The sequence below is a fragment of the Columba livia genome, chromosome 1 (assembly GCF_036013475.1).
Source record: "Columba livia isolate bColLiv1 breed racing homer chromosome 1, bColLiv1.pat.W.v2, whole genome shotgun sequence".
In the NCBI taxonomy this organism is placed as follows: domain Eukaryota; kingdom Metazoa; phylum Chordata; class Aves; order Columbiformes; family Columbidae; genus Columba; species Columba livia.
In genome coordinates, this window is record NC_088602.1 from 85,036,635 (window position 1) to 85,058,975 (window position 22,341).

The window sequence follows — 22,341 nt, forward strand, 5'->3', positions numbered from 1 at the left end:
TCAGAATCCTGCCAACACACATCAGAAAACTGGTGGGAAGAACCATTACTCCTAAATTTGTGCAATTAAGTAAGTTCTTAATTTTACGCAGGAGGTCACGTCCTGAAACGCTTTCAGACGATCATGAAAGAGAACAAACTGGCTGGGAGCAATAAGCACCATCTGAGAATCCTCCCATAACTCAGGCTGTTTACTTTTCAGTTTCATTCACCGCTGTCCAAGCACATGTCTCTTTTTCCTCAAATCCTTTTACTGTTTCTTTTGAAGTTGACTTCCAGGGAAAGCTCCAGAGATCTCAGCCTTCAGAGCAGATTCAAGTCCTGATTTCTCTTCCCCCTGCAGAGAACGTGTAGAGCAGGCTGAGATGTTTCTAGCTAGCTTGCTTTATAACGAAACGTGTGCCTGTGATTCTTTCCACACTGGCAATATTGCTTAAGCAGCCTTTTACTAAATCCTGGAGCTTTGGAGCTGGGAGATCTCGCAGCAGCACAGCTACCTATCCCCACCACGGGAGAGCACATCCCAGGAACGGGGTGCTGGCACCACGTAGCAGTATGCTGCAGCCTTCTGGGGATGAGAGGTCCCCCAGCATCTATGCATCCAGCCAGCTAGTAACTTCTGTCATGCCAGGAGTTTCTGAGCAAACATATTGGCTTCTGGTAGAAAAAATGGGACCTTCAACAATCTACAATATTTGCCCGTCTGTGACATTTGTAGACAGAGGGACCTTTACCCACACGAATGGCCCCAAGCCGTGGCTATATCAAGTTACTCACATGACAGAGTCTTTGCAGGATCCCAGCCTCAGGGACTACGGAGAGACCCACAGTCCTGAGCAAATGACAAGAAGACTCTCACAACGTACATTTGGGGTTGAAACACAGCTTACTAGAACAAAGCGTGAATTAAATATTACTAGTCCACGCAGATGTCACGGATTCCAAATAAGTGCAATTAAAATATTTTCCATTGCCAGAACACTGTCATGTGATTTGCCCGTGGCATCCCTCACAGCAGAGGTGATTGAGAAGCGTATCGACTAGCTGCTGTCTGCCTCAGAATTCCCCCAGCAAAGCTGGGCTGGCTGGCAATGAAGGGTGCTTAACTTCCAGGCTATTAAATTTTATTTAAATCAGTGCAACTCAAGAATGTACTTAAAATTAAGTAAATGCCTATGGACTATAATGAACTAGTGTGCTGTATTGCTCTGTGTGCTTCTCTGGCTGCTTTTTTTTACCAAGGAAAAATCTCATAGGAACAGAAATTAGAGACACCTTCTAAAAGATGTAAAAATACCTTAAATAAATGCAAGCTTTTTGCTTTTACATTAAAACTATCACGTCTAAGACCCAGTTCCTTCTGCCCTTCCAGAGATCATACACTCACTTTGCCCCTTATATAAGCATCTAACCCAGAAAAATTAAAAGGAACATATAAACAGAGATCTTCTGCCAACTTGCCAACAGAAGATGCTTTATTGCCCTAGGCCTCAGAGAACACTGTAGCTTTGCATTCTCGCTTTTAGTTAAGCCAACGAGGAGAAGAAGGAAGAGAATTTTTGAGGTGGGATCTTCTTCCTTTCATCTGAAAAGTGGTTACTGAGTTGCTCAAAGCTGGTGCACACAGCTCTGCCGCCTCAGCACCCGACTTTCTAGAGACTACTACTGCACTGTAGAATGTAGAGGTGAGTTCTTTCTATGTGCTCCCTGCAAGCAAGTTAAATGCTCAGTTAGCAGAGAGCCCTCTGAAAAAGAGATACGGCTTCACATTATCAGAGTGTGTAAACGCTTCTGTTACTTGTTCTATTCTCTTCTTGTTTCCTTGCAAACGACACTCCGTAGAAAGGCTCAGGCAGCACGGACACTTTCTGCTTGTGATTCTAATAGTTTGGTTGTCTCTTCTTCTCCCCAGCCACATGCCAGCGTGTTTTCAGTGACTTAATGGCACTGCTACTTTGGGGTAGCTGAATGGGGAAGCAGACTGCAGCTGTTTCTGAAGGATATAAATATTCTTTATAGTCGGGAGGCTCCAGCAATCCAACAGGATCAGGGACACCTGGGCTCTATTCCTGGCTCTTCTGCAGACCTGCTGTATTGTTTTGCTCCTTTCAGTAGCTCTAAACAAAGATCTTTTCCTGCCAAATTTGTAATCTTAGGTGTGAGGTGTGAGGCTTCCATTTGAAGATTTAGGCCATAATAAGCAATTTGGGGTGATGGGGCTAGCCTATGAATGCAATCCCAGGCATTCATTTGATAACAAAACCCCATGAAAGCCATCGCACTGGTGAACACCACAAGTGGTTCACAGACCAACCTTACTTGCACCATTTACCAGTTAGCCATCTGCTCCCTTCAGACATCATTTTATGGCTTTCCTTTGTTTTCACCGAGGCCTAAACAGGAATGAAATTGTGAGTCTTGTCGCTAGCCCTTTTAAATAAATAGCTCTGCCATCGCTCTAATAAGTTTGACAAGCTGGTCCCAGGCCCTGAGCAGGAAGCTAATAAACTTCAAGTTGCTTTTCTATTGTTTTCCTAAAACAATTTGACTTCCTTTCTGATAGCCTCAAATTCCTTCAATAAAAATAGAGTAGCTGGGAGCCAGAGGAAGAGCTGAACTTGAGCCAAGTTGTGCTTACAATGCCGCCTGCGTAAGATCACATTTTTATCCTGATCCATGAAGACTCTTTAAAAGAATAGCAGGCAGACAGCTGCCAGTGCATGTCAGGAACAGCTCGGGAGCTAGTCTCCCCCAGCATTGGTCCTCCAGGCTTGAGGGAACCTCCAGCCAGTGAGCCAGTGTCAGACCACAGCAGGAGGCTGAGCTCCTGGGAGCTGACTGGGGTTTGCTTACCCTGTCCAGAGTGTCCTTCCTCGGACACGGATCTCTTCTGGGAGACAAACGCTGACAGAGAGTTGGGCTCCAGCAAGATCAAGGGGCTGCACTAAAGCTCACTCTTCAGTCAACTTCAACTGGCCCTCCCTCTACCTGTGCAGGCTCAGCAAAAAGAGGTAAAGGTCTGTTCTTTCTTTTCTTCTCACTTTGGGAAACATATGTATGTATTTATGTATACACACATATGTTTTTGTAAAGCAGCAATTCATTGAGCTGGAAGTTTACAGGACAAGATGAATGTCTGGTGGCTAGGTAGATGAGGACTCCTTGCTTGAAGATGATTTGATGATCCTTTGGACAAATCCTTTACACTTGGTTTGGTTCCTCTACCTGCAAAGCAAGAAGAGTGTTTATAGAATGCGTAATTACATTATCATTTGCAAAGCACTTCTCAACTACTCAGAGATGCTGCAGAGTTGAGAGGTAGAAGCAGTAGCTGTGAGAGTGCAGTGCTTTATCTCCAGTAACATAAAGCTGACAACTAAGCATTTACTTTGGGATAGGTGGTCATTTATCCTCAGTGAGATGAAATCCTCTTCCAGGTTTTCTTGCTGAAAAGTTTACTGGCAAACGAGACTGACACACAGTGACATTTCACACCTTGCAGTTTCTCATTTCCTCCTTTCTCATTCATGCTGGTTTGGTACTGTAGGCTGGGAAGGGGAAAATGGACATCTATAACAGAATAATTTGAGATTTTTTACTAAAGAAGAAACTGTGACCATGAAACTGTCCCCCCTCATTCAGGGCACCATCATCACATGCTGCTCCTGTTCCCTGGGGCCCAGCCTGTCCTTGGGAATTTGCCTCCTGCTGGAGGATGTCTTCAAACTGTCTCCAGAGGTCTAACGTACAACAGAGAACCTCCCTCTCCTTCCTTCTCTTTCAATCCTATCCATGCATGGGGATTTGGGATAAAAACGTTTCACCAGAAGGGTAGCATCCATTGGTGCTTTAGGGAAGGTACTAGAGATGACTGTCCCGCATGGGACGATATGAAGAATTAGAATAAATGCAATGCTGTGGCCAGGCATCAGAGATTGAATATATACAAGAAGTTTCTATCTCAACCTCTCTTGAGGGGTGGTTTTTTCTGAAATTTCCCAATGCAGTGAAATCTGACATCCTCCCCAAGCACAAAATACTCAGTCATGTGAGGAAAGTAGAAGACATTTTCCCTTCAGACAGTCTCTTGAAGTTCGCAATCCTCAGGAGAGCATTTACCTACGTTTGAAACAGCCTTCCAGCAAAGCCAGATGCTCCAAGAACATCTGTTTTATGTGAAGAAGCTCTTTCATATGTGAGCTCTCATCTATATTACTTCATATTTGCAGACTTTCTCTATGCATTGTGTTGGTTTGCTCTTTTAGTTTGTTTGAATTCCTGATACAGAATGAATCCTCCATTAAATATCCATGGGATCAAAGCTGAAAAACTCATCACACTGAAATTCTGTTCAGGATTTACCTGGCTTCTGTGTAAAAGGCAGCAGCTCTGATACGGCAATAAAGCAAGTACAGGAAATAGAATGAAAAGGGGATGTCTTGGCTTATCAGGTTCAATCCCTTTGAATAACAGGCAAGTACAAAACAAATGGCCTTTTCTAAACTTACTAAGCTCTGTCCTAAATCTCATTAGGTTTCCACCCTTACTTGTGCTACTAGAATGCTATTCCAGCACCTCCTTCCCTGCTCTGTTGCTAAGAAACCTTCAGATTTCCAACCTAAATTCATTCATGGCCAATTTATATCTATTTATTCTTGTGCCACACTATCCTTAGGCTTATGTAGCACTCCTCTCTTCCTAGCACTTACTTTCCCAACCCCCAGTTCCTCAAAGTATTTATAGGCAGCAAATCTCTCCTCTCTTAACCTTTGTTCTGCCAGACTAAGTAACTAAGCTCCCTTATAGTATTCACCCTGCAGGCACATCACACCGTGTTTTAATTACTTTGGGTAGCTGCACTAGCATGAAATTCAACGCAAAATAATTAAGGTAGAAAATGGTACCTCATCTATTTTCAAATCAGCTTGAATATCTCTCTACAGTCACTTCAGTGACTGATAAGTAAACGTACTCTTGGCCAAGAGACACCCTCCGTCCCTCTGATCACCCCGTTGCCTTTCTTTGCACCTGTTCCAGGCTGAATATCTTTCTTGAATGTGGGTGAGCAGCACTGCACACACTAGTTTCGTGGAATCTCACATCTTCTTGGATGACATTAATCTCACTTGCTGCAACTGGAAATACTGCTACATCCTGAAAGCTCACTTGCCTTTTTCACCCCCACATCACATCACTGGTTCCTCTTCCTTTGGTGACCTTCACCCAGGACTTTCCCCTTCTCGATCATGCCAACCAGGAATTCTGAGCAACAAGTTCCTACTGTGTGACTTTGTACTCTCCCATGTAACCTCACCTGGATCACTCCACTCACAGAGTCTTCAAGCCCTCCTAGTGCCGGAATCCACCTCTGCCCTGACAATACCTCCCAGCTTGGTTCCATCAGCACATTTCATTAGCTTTTCTGCTTTCGGTGCCAATGTAATTAACACAAATACTTAAAAAAAGATCAGTCCTAAGAGCAATATTTGAGCAGCCTCACAGATAACTTCCTTTCAACTGCTGTCTCAGTTCTGTCAGCCTCTGACTCACTTGAGGATTTCTCTAGTAATTGCTGTTGTCTTCAGCTGAATCTTCTCCACTAATTTGCTTCTTTTGGGTCAGCACATCGTATGACTGACTGAAGTCCAGGTAGATACGGTCTGCTATGTTTCTTTCACCTAGAGGGCAAAGAATCTTACCCCAATAAAGCCATTTACCTTTGATCAAAAGATGGTACATGTTGTCCTATTTTCCCCTTACCTTCTCTCTTTTTTTCTCCTTTCCTTCAAAATCTGTTCCACAGCATCATAAACTGCTGAGATGTGCAAGCTGCACATGGCAAGCTATCAGCTGTTCTCCTCATTCCCACTGTCTGGGGGAGCATTCTCTTCCACTTGCTCTCCTCACTCAAGTCATACAAGTTTTGCATAGCAGTGTCTTGGGGAGGGGAGGAAAAATCCTTCTTCCCATCTTACCAGTGGGCAAAACAGCTATTTCTCTAGCTGTGGAGCAGGAGAAGCTGCCATGACACCTCTGTTTTCACTTGAACAGGGTGCGGTAGGGGAAGGAAAGGACAACACATTGGCTGAGTCACCCATACAACATCCCTACTCGCATTTCTGTCTTTGCCTCCTGGTCTGCCTCCACCATTTGCCTTTTGTGCATCAAAATTCAAATAGTTACCATCACCACCAAAAAAAAAGAGCTTGTAACAGTTACCTCAAGTGCATGATGCATCAGCATCATGCTGGACCCTCATTCATCCAACTAGACTGTATCTGTTGGATTCAGAGATTAACTCTTTAGGAGAATGGGTGTGCCACTCAGGAACAACACAGGGACAGGAAACACGAAGGAATGAGCAAGGAGAGTCAGACCTGGTCACCCTGATCCTACAGTGAAGTGTCAGCCAAGCAGGGTGGGCATCACATTTCAGACAGCTCGCTCATGGGACCTGCCTCTCTATAGCATGTGAGAAACACTTGACAGGCCTTAGCTACCCTATCCCAAAGCCATCTGTGAGCTAGATCTGTATTATTAACACCTTTTTTTGGACATTTTTGTTATGAAGTCCCTGACAATTTCACTGGCATAAAATCAACAGGACTTTACACAATCATGCTTTATGGAAATTACTCCAGAAAGACAAAAGAACACAGTGATATTCTCCTTCCTGTGGAATTTCATCACAGGTATACAAATACCAGCCAGGAGAATGAAAAATAACTCCAGAAACCTTCCCATTTTCTTTAAAGTCACAGAAGGCCTTTCAATAAAGCTAGAAATGAAGCAACAAATGACTCTGAGATTTTCCATATGAGGAGTTTACTGGGCTGCTATGGGAATTTACTGTGTGCTGTATGTCCTGCACTAACTATTGCTGACAATACAACCCTGTTGAAAGGAAGCTGCGCACTTAACTTCAGAGTAAGAGTGTTCACATAGGATGTGCCTCCAGAGGCAGCATCCTCTGCACAGCACTCTCCCTGAGTAGGCTGGCTTTCAGTCTTGTGACTAAAAGGGATACTAAATTAGTGAGAGAACAATGATTAGATTAGAAGAGTCTGTGTTTTAGTCCCTGGACTGCTTTTGCTTCATGATCTGCACTAGCTGCTGCATAGGGACCACTGGGATGGGAGATACCTAGCCCAGGAAGGCTTGCTGGATGGACACCCGCCAATGCTGGTCCCACAGCAAGCCTGTTCTCAGGGTAGCAGAGTCTTTTGTGCAAATCTCACTCCCCTGACACCAGTTCTTTGAGACCAGTCTTTATCAAAGCCAGAAGGCATCCCTGATTCACTCTCATCTCTGGGGCCTGCTGCGCAGGAATCAGAGGCTCAACTTGACACATACATTAAATACAAGACCTTCGGACACTTGATGTGCCAAAAGCATTTTTTAGAAAGGCTAAACACTCCTGCATCAGACTGTGTGCAGAGAGGTGGGGGGGTGTCAAAAACCACCTTTGCCTGGCCAGCACATTATTTTTATCAGTTTATCAGTAAGAGGGCCTGTGAAACCCTCCTGGGAAGCAGCAGGTGCTCTTTGGGACAAAGCTCAAGTTGTGCTGGGCCTGTGGTCCAAGCCAGCAGAGTGAAACCTATGTTATTCGGGGAAGTGGAGGACCCTGCTCCACATGAACTCTGCTTTGCCTGATTAAGCTTGAGCGAGTCGGAAAAATATCCTTCACTGATGTTCTGTGTGGAAGAAGCTTCCCAGGATCTGGCTGGAGTAACTGTGGGCAACACTGACTCTTTTCACTTAAAGAAGGCTTAGACCATGGCATGTTATCTGGGGGAGGAGGCGCGAGGAACAGCGGTAGCGGCAACTGGAAGGGACAGCGTGAAGCCAGCAGTGAGTGCATCCTGTCGGCATGGGGAGAGTGGCGCAGGGAAAGTCTGGGAATGGAGAGGGAGAAATGAGATCCATGGTCTTTAAAGGAAAAACGACAGGGAAGTAGGTTTGAAAATAGAAAGATTAAGCTGGAGGGGGTGGGAAAGACAAGAAAAGTAGGTGAAGAAAGAAGAGGGAGAAAGGCAGAGAGGCAGAGGAGAAGACAGAAAGTGACACAGAAAGGGGGTGGAGAAAAAGAGAGGAAGAGAGAGAGAACCATATTAAAGGAATAAAACCAAGCAACTGAAAAGAACAAGGAGTCCAACTCAACTACAGAAAGGCAAAGCGTTAAAGCAAGGAAAGGGGACAGAAGACAAGATACTGGAAATCAGGTGAGTAACCACGAGGGGGAAATACCAGAACCGCAGAAGCATCGATAGGAGATCGAGCTGTTACACTCAAGGGGAAAACAACATGTGGGGAGAGAAGGATTTGGTGAGACAGGAAAAGAAAGATGGTCAAAAATTACTTAAGAAATTTACTTTTTCTTTTAATGTTGTTCCAAAACATTTTCACTAGTAACAAGACGGGCTTTAAACATTCTAAAAATTAAACTCTTTTTGCCACGGGCAGCTACAGAAACGATGAGGAAGTCTCATTGTAGTGAACACAGATACCGATAGATTCCAATGCATCAGAAAGCAGGATAAGAGTCCCAAGTATCCTCAGACAGTATAAAGTGCAAACTGTGGTTTCTGTCAGGTCCCATTTCAGCATGCTGTCAGGCCGCTCAGGGTAGGGTGGTGAAGGAAACTCTTACCTGTGAGAGGCTTTCAGGGTATAAACACTCAATAAAGTGTTTCCGTGAACTGCCTGTATTCCAAAGTGCGCAGGATGGTTTTCAAAATACTGCATTTTCTTTTCCTTGAGAGTATTGCATCCTGGCTGGTCTGTGACATGGAGCCTGAGAACATAATGTCAGTCTATTCTCTAACAGTAACTCAAATGTAGAGAAGTGCCTTGCTCGTATCTCCCAGTCGCCCGTACCATGCGCGCTGCGGGGAGAATGTCTTTCTTCTCCATCCCGACACTGCCCAGGGCAGCCTCAGCAAAGAGGCACGCAGACCTAGAGGGACAAACGCCCTCTCCCACTAGCAGCTGCTGCTTCTTTTTATTTCCTTTCCTAAATTTTTTCCCCTTTCTGTAATTGGAATAATTATTGAATTGCATTTCCATAATTTAATACTTCTAGTACTGAAACTGCATGTTTCAAAGAATAGCCCAGCTTGAGAACACAGTACCCCTATACCTCCACCTGAAAAGAAGCAATGGCAATCAGTGTAAAGGCTGCCTGCTAATTGCCACCTCTGATCTGTGGTGAATCCTTTGATTTCCTAAAGGGCCATTTTACTGGCCATTTGTCATTTCTAACAAGCTTTGTGGCACTCTTTAACAGCTCAGGTAAACTGAGGCAGTACCTCTGTCCCTGAAGTACAGTAAAAAATATCAGAGCTTCATGTAGGTAGCATTTCTGGACAAATCTCAGCTAAAAAAATCATGGGCTGCATGAGCCTTAATTGTCAAACTATTTCTCCATGCCAAAAACCTGTCAAAATTTCTTAGTGAAGCGGTATGTGTGAGAGGTTTTCCCTACTGCTGCCTATGTGATCCTCTCTTTAAGGCTAAAGAACTTAATGCACGTAACATATGTGTGCATATATGTGTGCAGCTAGGAACGGGTTAAGCTGTTATTCTGAAGCCCCACAATATTCAGTATTTTCACCAGAAGCCAAAAAACTCTGCATTTGCTGCTCTTTTCAAAATCCACTCTGAAAAGATTTCTAACTTTCTAATTTTCTTCCCCCTTTCCTTGGGAGCAGAACAGTAGTTTAGGAGAATTCCTGGGGCTTCAGCATTTAAAATACTCGTCAGGCTCTGGTCACTTGGGAACTATGTTAAGTATTCCTGCTACTATAACTATTTGGGGTTGTTGGTTTTTTTCCACTCAACAGTATATATTATCACAATATTTTAGTATTACGGGCTTTCACATGAAAAATTTAAACCTTGCCAGAAAATACAGAACTTCATACCCTAGCCTCTCTTTTTGACCTTCAAACAGATTTCACACATTCTGCAGGTTTGCCCTTGTTTTCTGACTTATCTCGCAGCATTGAAAACAGACGAGAAGGAATGAGTAATTCACCACTATACCATGTCATTAGGGAGCACACCTCAGAGGCTGCTCCACACCTCAGGTGCTGGTGTATGAGGCACGAGAACAGAGGCTTAAAATTAGAAATAGTTCCCAGGAGACACCAGAGAAACTTCAATGTTTGGGTTAAGAATTCATAAAGAGGAGGGGGAAAGTCAATTTTATGGCTATTGATAAGCAACACAGAGAGCTCTGTGAACAATACCGTAGCACACCAGCTCTTTCCTGAAACAAAGAAACATTCGTGCCACACGGAAAGAAAAGAGCCACACGGTAAGAAAAGAGCATAGAGATGCCTGCTTTTAAGTCTCTCTAGTGTATCTTTAGAGAGGGGTCAGTGGTTTTTAATGTAAGAACTAAGGCATTTACACTTACATTTCCATCTTTCTTCATTATCCTTGTCATTATGGACCTGCCTTGGGAATGGTTGAGAATTTCAATAGGAAACTCCTCTCCCTTTGAAACAGAAAAGCTGACAGATGCCTTGGTCAGGGCAGAAAGTCGCTCGGGAAGGGAAGCAGTCTGGCCAGGGTGGCTGCTGCAGAGTTCCAGGGTCTTCAGATGCACTTGGGTGTCTGGAGAAGAAGGGAGGGAATAGCAGGACAGGAGAAAAACTGTCTTCAGTTTAAAATCAGACAAAGCTACCCAAGAGGACTGGGGTTAATTCTGGCTTTTTACGCTCATTTCCTGTCATGGTGGGGCAATATCATTTAAGTCACTTTTCTTCACAAATTCCCCCCTCAGTAGTGTCTCTCTGGATGTCTGACTTCCAGATGTGGTCCAACAAGTGGAAGTGATAAACTCTCTCACTCCAGTGCTAACCAGACAAAGCTCTGCTTTGTATATATGTTATGTAGTGCTAAGTACACCGAAAAAAAAAAACAGATTAGCAGCATCACCGAACAGCTGCCAAAATTAATGAGCATTTTTTATCTTAATCTCTCACTGCCTTAGTTCCTCAACTGTAAAATTGATCTAATACCATCTCATCACCTCCAGGTGGTAATGAAAATAAGTAAATTAATAATTTTGAAGCAATCAGATACTGTTGTGATGAAAGCCATAGGAAAATCCATGAGGAAACTAATAATTCTGTCTTTAGAACTGGACTTGAATAATGTACAGTAAATGAGGCACAGGCCACCCACTGAACAATGAGAAGAAAACAAAACATTGAATAGCTGCTGTTCAAGAAAGCCCCAGCCAAGCTGGCACAGAATAATGCAGGCATCCTGTGCACAGAATGAGGTGACAATGTGAGGATGTGGTTAAAGACTCATAGCTATGCGGCACAGGCACAAAGAGATTGAATTAAGATTACTGAGAACAGTAACTCTAGCATTTCCTAACTCCCTACTGCTGGGTTTTGCAAACTTAATATTCGTTGTTCTTAAGGGGGAGGGGGAACGTGTATATATGTGAACATACACTGAGTATATAAAATAATCCACTCACAAGTTATAGCCAAACTTTGCCCTGAATGAGAAATTAAATACTTCAGGCAAGGATACAGCAATAAGGCTGGAGCGTGAAGAGATTTTTGAAAGAAAGAAGAAATGAGATTTGACAAGGTAGTAGTAAGTGGGAAGCAGATAGTTACTCAAAAATGTCCCTTTCTGAAGCTGAAAGCATTAGCAATCTGTGTGCTGTAGAGAGTTAAGTGGCCAAAACTGCCAAAAAGCTGAGGTTGGGGGGGGTGGTTTGATGGTAGGAGAGCAACAGGGAAGTGATAGGCAGGGAGACACCGGGGGAAAGAGCAGGGAAGAAAGGATGGGAAAAGACCAAGAGCCCTCTTCTTCTCCCACTACCTCTCCAGTCTGTTTTATTTCAACACTATAACAAGTTGTATCTCGTACAGTCTATGAACAAGCCTAAAATCACATGCACGGGTCTTTTGCTGCTATATTTGGCCCAATGTGACGCCTGCCATCACCTCCGCATCTCCTTATAACAACCTCCTTCACTTGGCTAAGCAGTGCTTAAGATCATTTTCGCTCAGCAGAGCTCGGGAACTGCTTTACTACACCAGTCCCCAAATTTTCCACCATGCTTTTCTGTTTTCCGCAGCTCCGTCTGCCCTGTCTGGCTGTCGTCTCTCCTGTAAACAGCACTGCCCAATTCAGCATCAGCTGAAAATTCATATAGGTTAGCTTCTTCCTGGAAAGATAAAGAATTGTAAAGACCACTAAACCCTGTAATCCTGAACTGGATGCTTTTCATCCTGTTAGTTAAGGAGTAAACTGAATAATATCCATTAGCCTTTTTGCAGCATTTACATCAGAGAGAGAATTGCTGGGTTTTTTTTCTAGCAAAAAGCACATGTCAACCTTCATTTAGCTTATCCCAAGTCTAGTTTTGTTGGACTCTCTAAGAACCCACATTTCTCTAAGGCACAGAGATAATCCCAAGAGAATTAGAGGGTGCTCCCTGCATGCAAAATGTAAGCCTGGATACCACTATTACATAACTATTTGACTCAGGCTTTTCAAATACAATGGGAGAAATTCATTGCTCAGCTTGACCCATTCGAGTTCAAGGTATTTTCTGTTCTTGGTCTCCTGCATCTACATCAGGCAGAGCTTGGTCCTAATATCTGCATATATGAAAGCATAATTCAGCCACGGCCAAGGAAGAGGAAAAAATAGCATGAGGTGGCCCGGATAGACAAGTAATCAAAATTCAGCTTTCTGAGAGTGTACAGCTTCTACCATCACTTCAGATGAAAATATTCTACATAATACTGTCATCTGTGTGTGTAACACATTCCTGATGTACACACTTGGAGGTGTTGAGTGATTTCCCTCCCTCTCTGTGTCTGTGTGCGTCAGGGTGGGTGTGTGTTCAGGAGGTGACAGGTCATTCAGCTCCCTTATCTTCTCACCCACTCTCTTTTTCGTGAACTTTGAGATTCTCCACATTTGGAGAGGAGGGGGAAAGCAGACCCCAAGGAAGGAATAACAAGCTGCCTGCAACTGTAAGCAGGGCCCATGGTCTGGATACCAGCATGACCCTTCCAGAAATTGCAGCGAACTCAGAAGGAGCAGAGAGATGGGAAACGTTGGATGTCTGTCTTCTACGACAGGAGCTGTTAACATGGAGCTCTGCCTCACCCATGAGATTTAAGCACTGGAGTCAAAGTCACTCTCCCTGCTGCTGATTCAGCACAGGACTTTGAACCCAAGGAACTAGAACTGAACCTAGGGAAACATGTAGTCTTTTTTTCAATAAAGCATGAAGAAGTACAAATTTATTTAAGTCCAGACCACTGCACAGATCAGAGTTACAAGTTTAGCTAAACAATTGGCCTATTTCAGGCAGAAACTTATAAGCACATGCAGGTATATATGAAGTCAGAAGGATGGTGCTTGGACAACAATGTCTAACAGGTCATTGCTTGTCCACTGTACACATGTAAGAAGGAGCCAATGTCAGTAAACAGTGAACAAAAAGATACCTGTTGAGGTGGGCTTTAGGATTGATCTATGTCACCAAGATCTGAAAAGCCTCTGGAATTCAAATCATCACACCCTTGGACAGTACTTTTCTAATTTTATTAATCTTTTAATATGGTAAGCCATGTGTCCTGGCAACAAAGGAGCACTGTACATGTATACTGAAAAGGCTCCTTCTTTCTTTTGGACACTGACCATGGCTGTGGGTGCTGCCAGCAATATGGTTCTGCCAGGTGTACCTGCTGTAGAAGGGTAGCACAAGAGGGGTTTCTTCCAGGTGACCAAGACAGTATTGTCCTGGGGCACAGGAGAGAGGAGAGAAGGGCTGTGGTCTGTAGAAGCAGATGTTCTCATGCTGTAGTAACATTGTGTCGCTATCACCAAGTGTAAGAGGACAGAAAAAAGGACACAAGTTTACAAGTCACAACCCCTGAGCTCTGTCCCCAGACTGACACAGTGACCTTGAACAAGCAGTTTGCCCTTTCTATACCCTAGGGATCACCATCTGCAAGATAAAGATGACAGCACACGCACTGCATGGGATGGGGGGAGCCTGGACTACTGCTAACAGAAGGCTGGAAATCCTTAAGTAAAACATACAGCTGTATAGTAAAGCAGCATTAACTAAACTCCAGTGCAGAGCTGCAAGTGTCTTTCCCAAGTGTCTACAGGTGTGAGCAGCCGGTCTTGCAGAGCAGGGACCACTCAGGTCTGGCTGCAGCCTGACAGTTGTCAACGCAGGGGAAAACATCTCTGCCCACACACCCCCACAGTAGAATCGTAGAAGAGTTTGGGTTGGAAGGGACTTTCAAAGCTCATCTAGTCCAACCCCTTGCCATGAGCAGGGACATCTTCAACTAGATCAAGTCGCTCAGAGCCCCGTCCAGCCTGGCCTTGGATGTCTCCAGGAATGGGGCATCTACCACCTCTCTGGGCAACATGGGCCAGTGTTTCACCACCCTCGCTGTAAAAAATTTCTTCCTCATGTCTAGTCTGATTCTCCCCTCTTTTAGTTTAAAACCATCACCCCTTGTCCTGCCATAACACACCCTTCTAAAAAGGTCTGTCCCCTCTTTCTTATAGGCCCCTTTTAAGTACTGAAAAGCTGCAATACGGTCTCCCTGGAGCCTTCTCCAGGCTGAACAACCTCAACTCTCCCAGCCTGTTCTAATAGCAGATGTGTTCCAGCCCTCTGATCATTTTTGTGACCTCCTCTGGACCCTCTCCAACAGGTCCATGTCTCTCCTGTACCGAAACCTATCTCTCGTGCCACACGCTTGCCTGGACCTGCTATGAGGTGATGCAGCTGATCGAAGGCAGGTCACAAGCAATTCCCAGGCACAGACCATGCCACAGCTGGCCTTGATGCCCCACTGCACAGGTCTGTCACTTCCCCTGTGCCCAGCATCTAAAGGAGATGGCTGCCTTCCCATCTGGGAGCTCAGAGGGGATGAAGGCCTTGCCACACGGCCTCCACATGCAGGCGTGTGAGCCTCTTCACATCAACTTGAGCCACAGCCTTCTAGTTCCATGGGGCATCTGATTAACTATCAGGTACACACATTCATACCCAATTGAGCAAATCACACATGCAGACTGGGCAAAACCACAATGGCTTTGACTTTGTTACTTTCTCCCTCCCTGGGAACTGCTCTTCCTCCTGCCACACAAAGGAGCCTTCCTCGGAGAGCCTCTCCGTGCCCCTGGGACCTGCTAAGGGGAAGAGGTGAGCCAAGCGAGGGAGAGCAGAAACAGTGTCATAATCAGGCTCTCCACTTTATTTTAGAAACATCCTGCAGAGATGCCGACCTCCTGTCACCTTCCTTGTGGGAAAAGTTAGTATGAAGTGTCAAGCTCAGCTATTTATATCACTGCTGATAGCCTTGTCTGTCTTCTAAAGAGGAGAAAAGTTTCTTCCTAACAATCCCTGGGGAAATAAACTCATATAAATATGATAGTGCAGAAACAGCCCTCCTGGCTCTCTGGTGTGAATGTTCTAGCTGTTCCTCAAAGGCCTGGCTAGTCTGACCAGAATGAGCACACTAGTCATAGCAAGTGGCAGCAACGCAAAATGCTCACCTGTCCTTCAGAGCATGCAGCATCACCAAGGGGATGAGCAAAACTGCTCCAAGAGCAATGAGCACTTCCCCTCACACAGAAAAAGGTAGCACAAAAAGCAGATCGTGGAGAGCAGCCCACGGCCAGTGAGCCAGCCAGCATACTGGCAGGTGCCACCTCTGCTGGGGTATTTATATCATGGAATTTGGCAATCACAAGGCAGCCTGGAGCTGGGTGGACTCCACGCCTGGCCTGCAGTGTGATATTAATTTTTCCCCAGCTTTAATAGCATTCCAGGTGATGATTAAGCCGGGGCAGCCACACCGCTGGGTTTGTGCCAGGCTGCGCTGGTTTTTGTCACATACGCATTTGCCGGTGCCAAGATCCCATGACTGCGCTCAGCTCCTCTGCTGGTCCAGCAGGAAGCTGTCAGCCAAAAGCACAGCCGGGCAGCGGTACAGCCCACCACTCTGCATGAATATGCACAACTCTGCTGTCAAGACAGTCTGCTATCAGGTACCCAGACCTCTCAAAGATACCCAGAGGTGCTTTTCGCTGACTCACGCCAAAGCGAGATGAGATTTGTCCAATTGAGTCCAAACTAGGAATAAAAAAGGCCGCAGATGCTCACATGCTGAGAGGTCAGAGCATGTGAGAACAGTAGTCTGGGAATGAGGAAAGGGAACTACATGGAAAATTCCCAAGAATAGTAAAGCCCTGAGGAGAAAGGCTGGGTCAGAGGCAGTCTTGCCTAGCCAGGAAAAGCTGTCAGGAGGTGACAACAATCCTTCTTTGCTTGCTGGCAGCAGAGACCTAGATGCTCTTTTCTGTTTTAGCAAGCCCATGGACTGGCATTGCAAGAACAGCTTGCTAATAACTAAAAAACAGCTAAGCCAAAACCACTGCACTAGGAGGTAAACCCCTTATCTTAGGTTCCAAAACCCTTTCTCCTGTGGCCGCTTACCCCCTTGCAGAAGCCACCTCAGCTCTCTGTGAGGCTATAGCAGGACAGTGAGGAGGTATTTGGCTCTTTGGGCAGCCCCTCCTTTAAATAGCCTGTGCAGGAGAGTAGCCAGCAGCAAAGAGCAGGAGAAACGGCCATATTATTTAGCCTAAACTTCATGGCTGCCAGCCTTGGATCATTCTGATTGACCTCCTCTTGGAATATTTTGTGCCTGTGTGAGGCAGGTAAATTAATGCTGTTCTCACATCTATTACCATTTTTTTGTTTCTGGACTCCTCTTGCACTTACGTTTGCTTTACTTTGTATTCTGTAGACTTTGATTTTTATAATTTGTTAGTGCCCAGATTTAGTAGCTTTCCTTAGGGAAAACAAATGACAGTAAAACTCCAAATTACCCGCACATGGTAGAACTGATGGGAAGAGGTACTCAGTTTTTGGTTGCACATGCTCACAGCGGGAAGGAAAACTCAGCCTTGGCACTGCCAAGGAGAACTGTGTTCATTTTTATCCTAACAAGCAAGGAAAATCAAGAAAAGGCAGCTGTCAACTAACAACAGCAGGAGCAAGAGTGGTACCTGCAAACACCATCAACTAACCTGGAAAAATGAGAATATCCACCATTGTTCATGCTTTCTTGGAAAGAACATTCCATGCGTACAGTTGTGCTACAACATATTGACCTTGGACGCACCTGTATGTTGAACTGTAGGTAGCTGGCTGCCTTGTCTGCACTCTGGGAAAGAAAAAAAAAAGGTATTTAAAATGCCTGATTTAAGTGCAACTGTCTGTAAATATTTCCCATCACTGATGTATCTGACTGTATTTAATCCCCTGGTACCCACAGAACGAAATCATACACTAATTTCTCCAGAATGCAGTAACTACACCAAAGCCACTTCAGAAGGTAAGGCAGACCTGCAGATTTGCCAGTTTTTACCAGTGCAGACAAGAGGAGTCAGAAAAACGAGCTGATTTTTCTGCATTACTGCTTCTCCAGTTCCGGGCTGCCAGCAGATGAAAAGCTTCTGCAATAGGCCAAGCGGCCACCAGAACCTACGCCAGGAGGATGGCAGCATGCCTGCCAGAGCAGGAAGGAGCCAAAGCCCATCCTCTGCTTCCTGGTGCCCCTTCTGCCTCCTCACACGGCTTCCAACAGGTGGTGGGGCAGCAAGTGGTCACATCCCCATCTCCTCACCTTGCTGCAGGGCAGCCCTCAGCAGCACCAGGAGTTTAAGGGTTCAACTTCTGATCTTCATCCCCATCCATCCTTGCAGATAGACACCACACTAAACAAGCAATGGCATAAATCATAGTGCGTGCTGCTACATTAAATTATGTCACGTACATAACCAGAGAAGGGGATGTTGTTCCCTCAACAAGCATCTCTCTCTGTTCTCCAGCTTTTGCTCACAGGAAACCTACACAATATTGCTGCAGTAAATTTCCAGCATTTAACAGTGTCTACTCTCCACAGACATTCTCTGCACAGTAAAAATAATTGACTCTTAAAGACAAGACAAGGGACAATAAACAAGGAGAGTTAATAATTTCGTCCCTACAGCTTTGGGATTTACCTTGACCAGTGTTTTTAATATTTCATTAGGGTGATTATTAAGCTTTTCATTTATTTATTAAAAGGATATTTTCAAAAGGAGTGACTGTGGGAGTATAGTCCCTCCAAAGTAATACTGCACACTTTAGAGCATCTAGCCTGTAACTCAGATGCAAGGGAGAGCTTTGCAGTGCCCTGGGAAGGTAAGCACAATGAGTAAAATGGATCAAATGATCTCTCAAGTACTCCCACAAAAGATGGATTAAACCCATCGTTCTCTTTTTATCCAGAAGGTTAAGTGGATTGGCCAGAAACGGTCTGTCAAAGTCAGAAGGGAAACTGAAGCAGGCTCTCCTACATCCCCACCTTGCAATCCTACTACCAACCTACCAAACCTTTCCTCTTATCAAACCACCTATCCAACAGCACTTCCCAGGAGCTGCTGGTCCTTGAGAGGCATTGCAAAGGAGGCTTTTTTCCACTGCCTGTGTCATTTGAACCATGACTTTTGTCTCAGAGCTTAAGAAAAGAGGAGGGAGCAAGAACAGCCATTTAGATTTTGCAGCAGTTCTCTGTCAGAGAGGTGTGACAGGGTGGCGCAGCCCACCGAAGTCTCTACACTACCCAAAACATTTGCAACTTGTAAATGAAATTCTTGGAACTAACAACACTGCAAAAACAAAGCAAAACCTATGGACAAGGGGCAGGTGGGCAACAAGAAGGTTTTCTCTGCGTTTCTTTCAGTGCTAGCACTGAGCTCAGAAATTAAGCCCAGAGCTGTGAGCGCTTTACATTCCAGGTGCTGGTGCATGTATTACACAAAGGCAACATATGAAAGTGCCAAGGCACTGCTCAGGCCAAGCTGTAGACTCCAGTCTTATCTCCCAGGGGATCAACCCATTAAGGATTCCCCAGAGCACAGTTTGCAGACAGATGAATACTGCTTTAACTACACAGTCCACAGAGGAAGGAATATGCAGACCTCAGTGAAAGGACTTTCTGGACCAAGAAAAAAGTCTGGCTCATCCTCAAAGTTTTCATGGCCTGTTTAAGAGGCTGGAGTTGGATTATGAAAATAAAACAAAACAAAAACACAACACTTTTTGTGTTGGTAGCTGAATTAAAAAAAAAAAAAAAAAACACACCACACTGTTTTCAGTGGATATGAAACAAAGTTTTCAGCAAACCAGACCTCATTCATTTCAGGTCAAATTATAACATTTCCTTTGACACAAACCAAATCATTCCACTCCATGCATTCCCAGTTGGGCATCTCCTAACCCTCCTTAGAATCACTCTCTTCTCTTTTCTCCCACAGAAGCTGCATTCAATTATCCCCTCAAGACTACTCACCCCTCCTGGTGACCAGAAATGGGAGACTGGAGTTTCCTGGGAGAGTTCCTCGAGGAGGTCCACAAACACTCCACAGTGGTGGGGAAGGTCTGGTTGACTGTGCTCTTCATCTTCCGGATGCTGGTGCTGGGTACAGCAGCCGAGTCCTCCTGGGGGGACGAGCAGTCTGACTTCATGTGCGACACCCAGCAGCCTGGCTGTGAGAACGTCTGCTATGACAAGGCTTTCCCCATCTCCCATGTCCGCTTTTGGGTCCTCCAGATCATCTTTGTCTCCACCCCATCTCTGGTGTATATGGGCCACGCAATGCACACAGTGCGCATGGAGGAGAAGAGGAAGATGAAGGAGGCAGAAATGGAGGCCCAGGAGATGAAAAACAACGGTGACACATACTACCAGCAAAAGTGCTCAGCGGCAGAGAAGTCCGAGCTGTCTTGCTGGGATGAATCAGGAGGCAAAATCATCCTCAGGGGCAGTCTGCTGAACACCTATGTCTACAGCATTTTGATTCGCACTGCCATGGAAGTGGCCTTCATTGTGGGACAGTACCTCTTGTACGGGATCTTCCTGGAGACTTTGTATATCTGCCAGCGGGCCCCTTGCCCCCACCCTGTCAACTGCTACGTTTCCCGTCCCACAGAGAAGAACGTGTTCATTGTTTTCATGCTGGCTGTGGCAGTGCTGTCCCTATTTCTCAGTCTAGCCGAACTCTACCACTTGGGCTGGAAGAAAGCCAAAGAGAGGTGCTCCCGGTCCTACAAACCCAGCCCCAGCACAGCCCCCGGCAGACTAGAGTCCGCCCCACAAGCAGAAAGGGCCCAGATGTACACTCCTCCACCAGATTTTAACCAGTGCTTGTCAAGTCCCAATGGGAAGTTCATCAGCCCCTTCAGCAACAAGATGGCCTCCCAGCAGAACACCGCCAACTTTGCCACCGAGAGGGTCCATGGCCAGGAGGATGCTGCTGGTGAAGGGACCTTCATTAACTCCAGCTATGCAGAAAGTCCAGAGGTGGCCAACCAATGTGCAGCACCTGCCTTCCCTGAGAACTACTTCAATGAGAAACGCCGGTTCAGCAAGACCAGCCGTGCCAGCAGCAAGGCAAGGTCAGATGATTTGTCTGTGTGACCTGTCTCCAGGACAGATGAAGAGAAGAAACAGTCTCAGCACTTAGTAAAACTTCTACAAGGTGGACTCGACTCTTGCCACTAACTTCGCTCTCTGTTTTAACACCCTCTTGCTCCTTTTCAGCCAACATCATTGTTATATTTCAGATAGCACCTCTCACAGCTTGAGGCAGGGGCAGCCACTGGGAGACGAGCACTGAAGAGAGGCACCAGTCTCAAGATATGAAGCTCTTGACCATATTTTCATCATGGGACCCATAGCGATTGTAGACTAACCATCCTTAGCCTGGTAGAGCACAGGCCAGCAGACTTCTGAGGCTGCCCAGCAGGTATCCAATGTGACACTACATTCAACAGACTGACCAGACCTCAACCCCCTTGCATCTTCTTTGGTGTCTGCTCAACATTCACTACAGCTTGGCACTTATACTGAGCTGAAGCTTCTTACACCTGCAGAGAGCAGAAACACACTTGCAGGCTTTTTGAAAGAAAGACTTTATCTGCTTTGTTGTAGCTCTTTCTAACCTTCCTTTTCTCTACTTGAGCCCAGATACTTTATATCAGTTTACTTATACAATAAATCCTACTTGAATTTTTTGACACTATGTATATAACTCTTCCCCATAGATAAAGACATCTGTGGTCCCCCACACACAGCTGCCTCATATCTAACGTTGGAATTCCTTCCTCATTCCTAAGTCAGGGCAGCAGACTGGCCCTGGGGTCTGGGGATATCACTTAGATGACCAGTTGATGAAGACTAGGGAATTTTCCCAACATACTTATGTCATCAATTCTAAGCAAGGCATCCATTAACGGAAACAGAGACTCTCTTGTGAGAACAAATATCCTACTAGTAAAAAAGAAGGAATTACCACATGGAATCAAACTGATTTTTTCCCTTTTTAAACTTATCTTTCAAGCAACATGAACTCTGCTGAAAGGGTGCTGCCAGCTGCCAACTTGAGAGAAAAAACATTCTCTGTTTATCTGCTGAAGAGGTACGGCCTGTGTCTTCTCTCACTAATCTACCAAAACACTTCGGCATATTTTGCAAGGAGCAAGAGTCCTCTCCAGGTCTTGCACACTATCCAGCTCTTGGCTGCTCTCAAGCCTGCCAGACAGTGCAAGCCAAGATATTGGTCTTCACAGCAAGTCCCTGTTCTGCCATCAGGTCATCTTCGTCTCCACTCCATCCCTAGCACATATGGCATGAGAAACCAGCAATGGACCAGCGCTTTCCACCACACTGTAGCCTCTCAGAGCAGCCATTGGGGCCCAGCACCCCACAGTGAGCCTGGTGGATGAGGCCCATAGGCAGCTCCCAACTCCAGATACATCCTCTCATTGTGGAGCTGACATCCTTCTTTTAAAGAGAATTGCTAAACAGAACTAAGCTGCTCCCCGTCGTTTACCCTGCGCTGCCCCTTTCAGACATGGGCCACAGCTTCTGAATGTTGGACTGCGTGAGTGAATGGCTTGGGACCAGCACATGAGGGGCCTGAGCCATTCCCTCTCTTAGGGGCCGCTGAAAGGGACTGTGAATCCTTGTTCCCAATACATAGCTAGCTTGGTACAGTTCCCTTTACATACACATACACACAGAGTGGGGGAAACCATTTTTCTTGTTTGTAAGGTGTTTTATATACATGTATTTTTTAATCCTGAAAAGACCTATGTGCTCTCCTTAAGAATTTAGTCAATCATGCCTTGGTTTCTCCTAATAAAGTTCTAAATCCAACTCTCCTTGTTGACGTTTCTCCTCTCATGTGGCTGAGAATGAGCTGC

General features: G+C 45.3%; 1 protein-coding gene across 4 annotated transcripts; it reads left to right on the plus strand.

Moving 5' to 3' along the window:
* Window positions 1–1,535: 1,535 nt before the first annotated feature.
* Window positions 1,536–22,294, plus strand: GJA5 (gap junction protein alpha 5). 4 transcript variants are annotated; one of them, XM_065065214.1, is made up of 2 exons: window positions 1,536–1,684; window positions 19,392–22,294. In XM_065065214.1, exon 2 carries the CDS (start codon window positions 19,445–19,447, stop codon window positions 20,552–20,554), a length of 1,110 nt encoding a protein of 369 aa, XP_064921286.1. In that variant the 5' UTR covers window positions 1,536–1,684; window positions 19,392–19,444; the 3' UTR covers window positions 20,555–22,294. The 4 variants fall into 4 exon arrangements, with proteins under 4 accessions (XP_064921286.1, XP_005511482.2, XP_005511481.2 ...); XM_005511425.3 differs by lacking the exon at window positions 1,536–1,684 and adding an exon at window positions 2,440–3,016; XM_005511424.4 differs by lacking the exon at window positions 1,536–1,684 and adding an exon at window positions 2,440–3,010.
* Window positions 22,295–22,341: the final 47 nt, after the last annotated feature.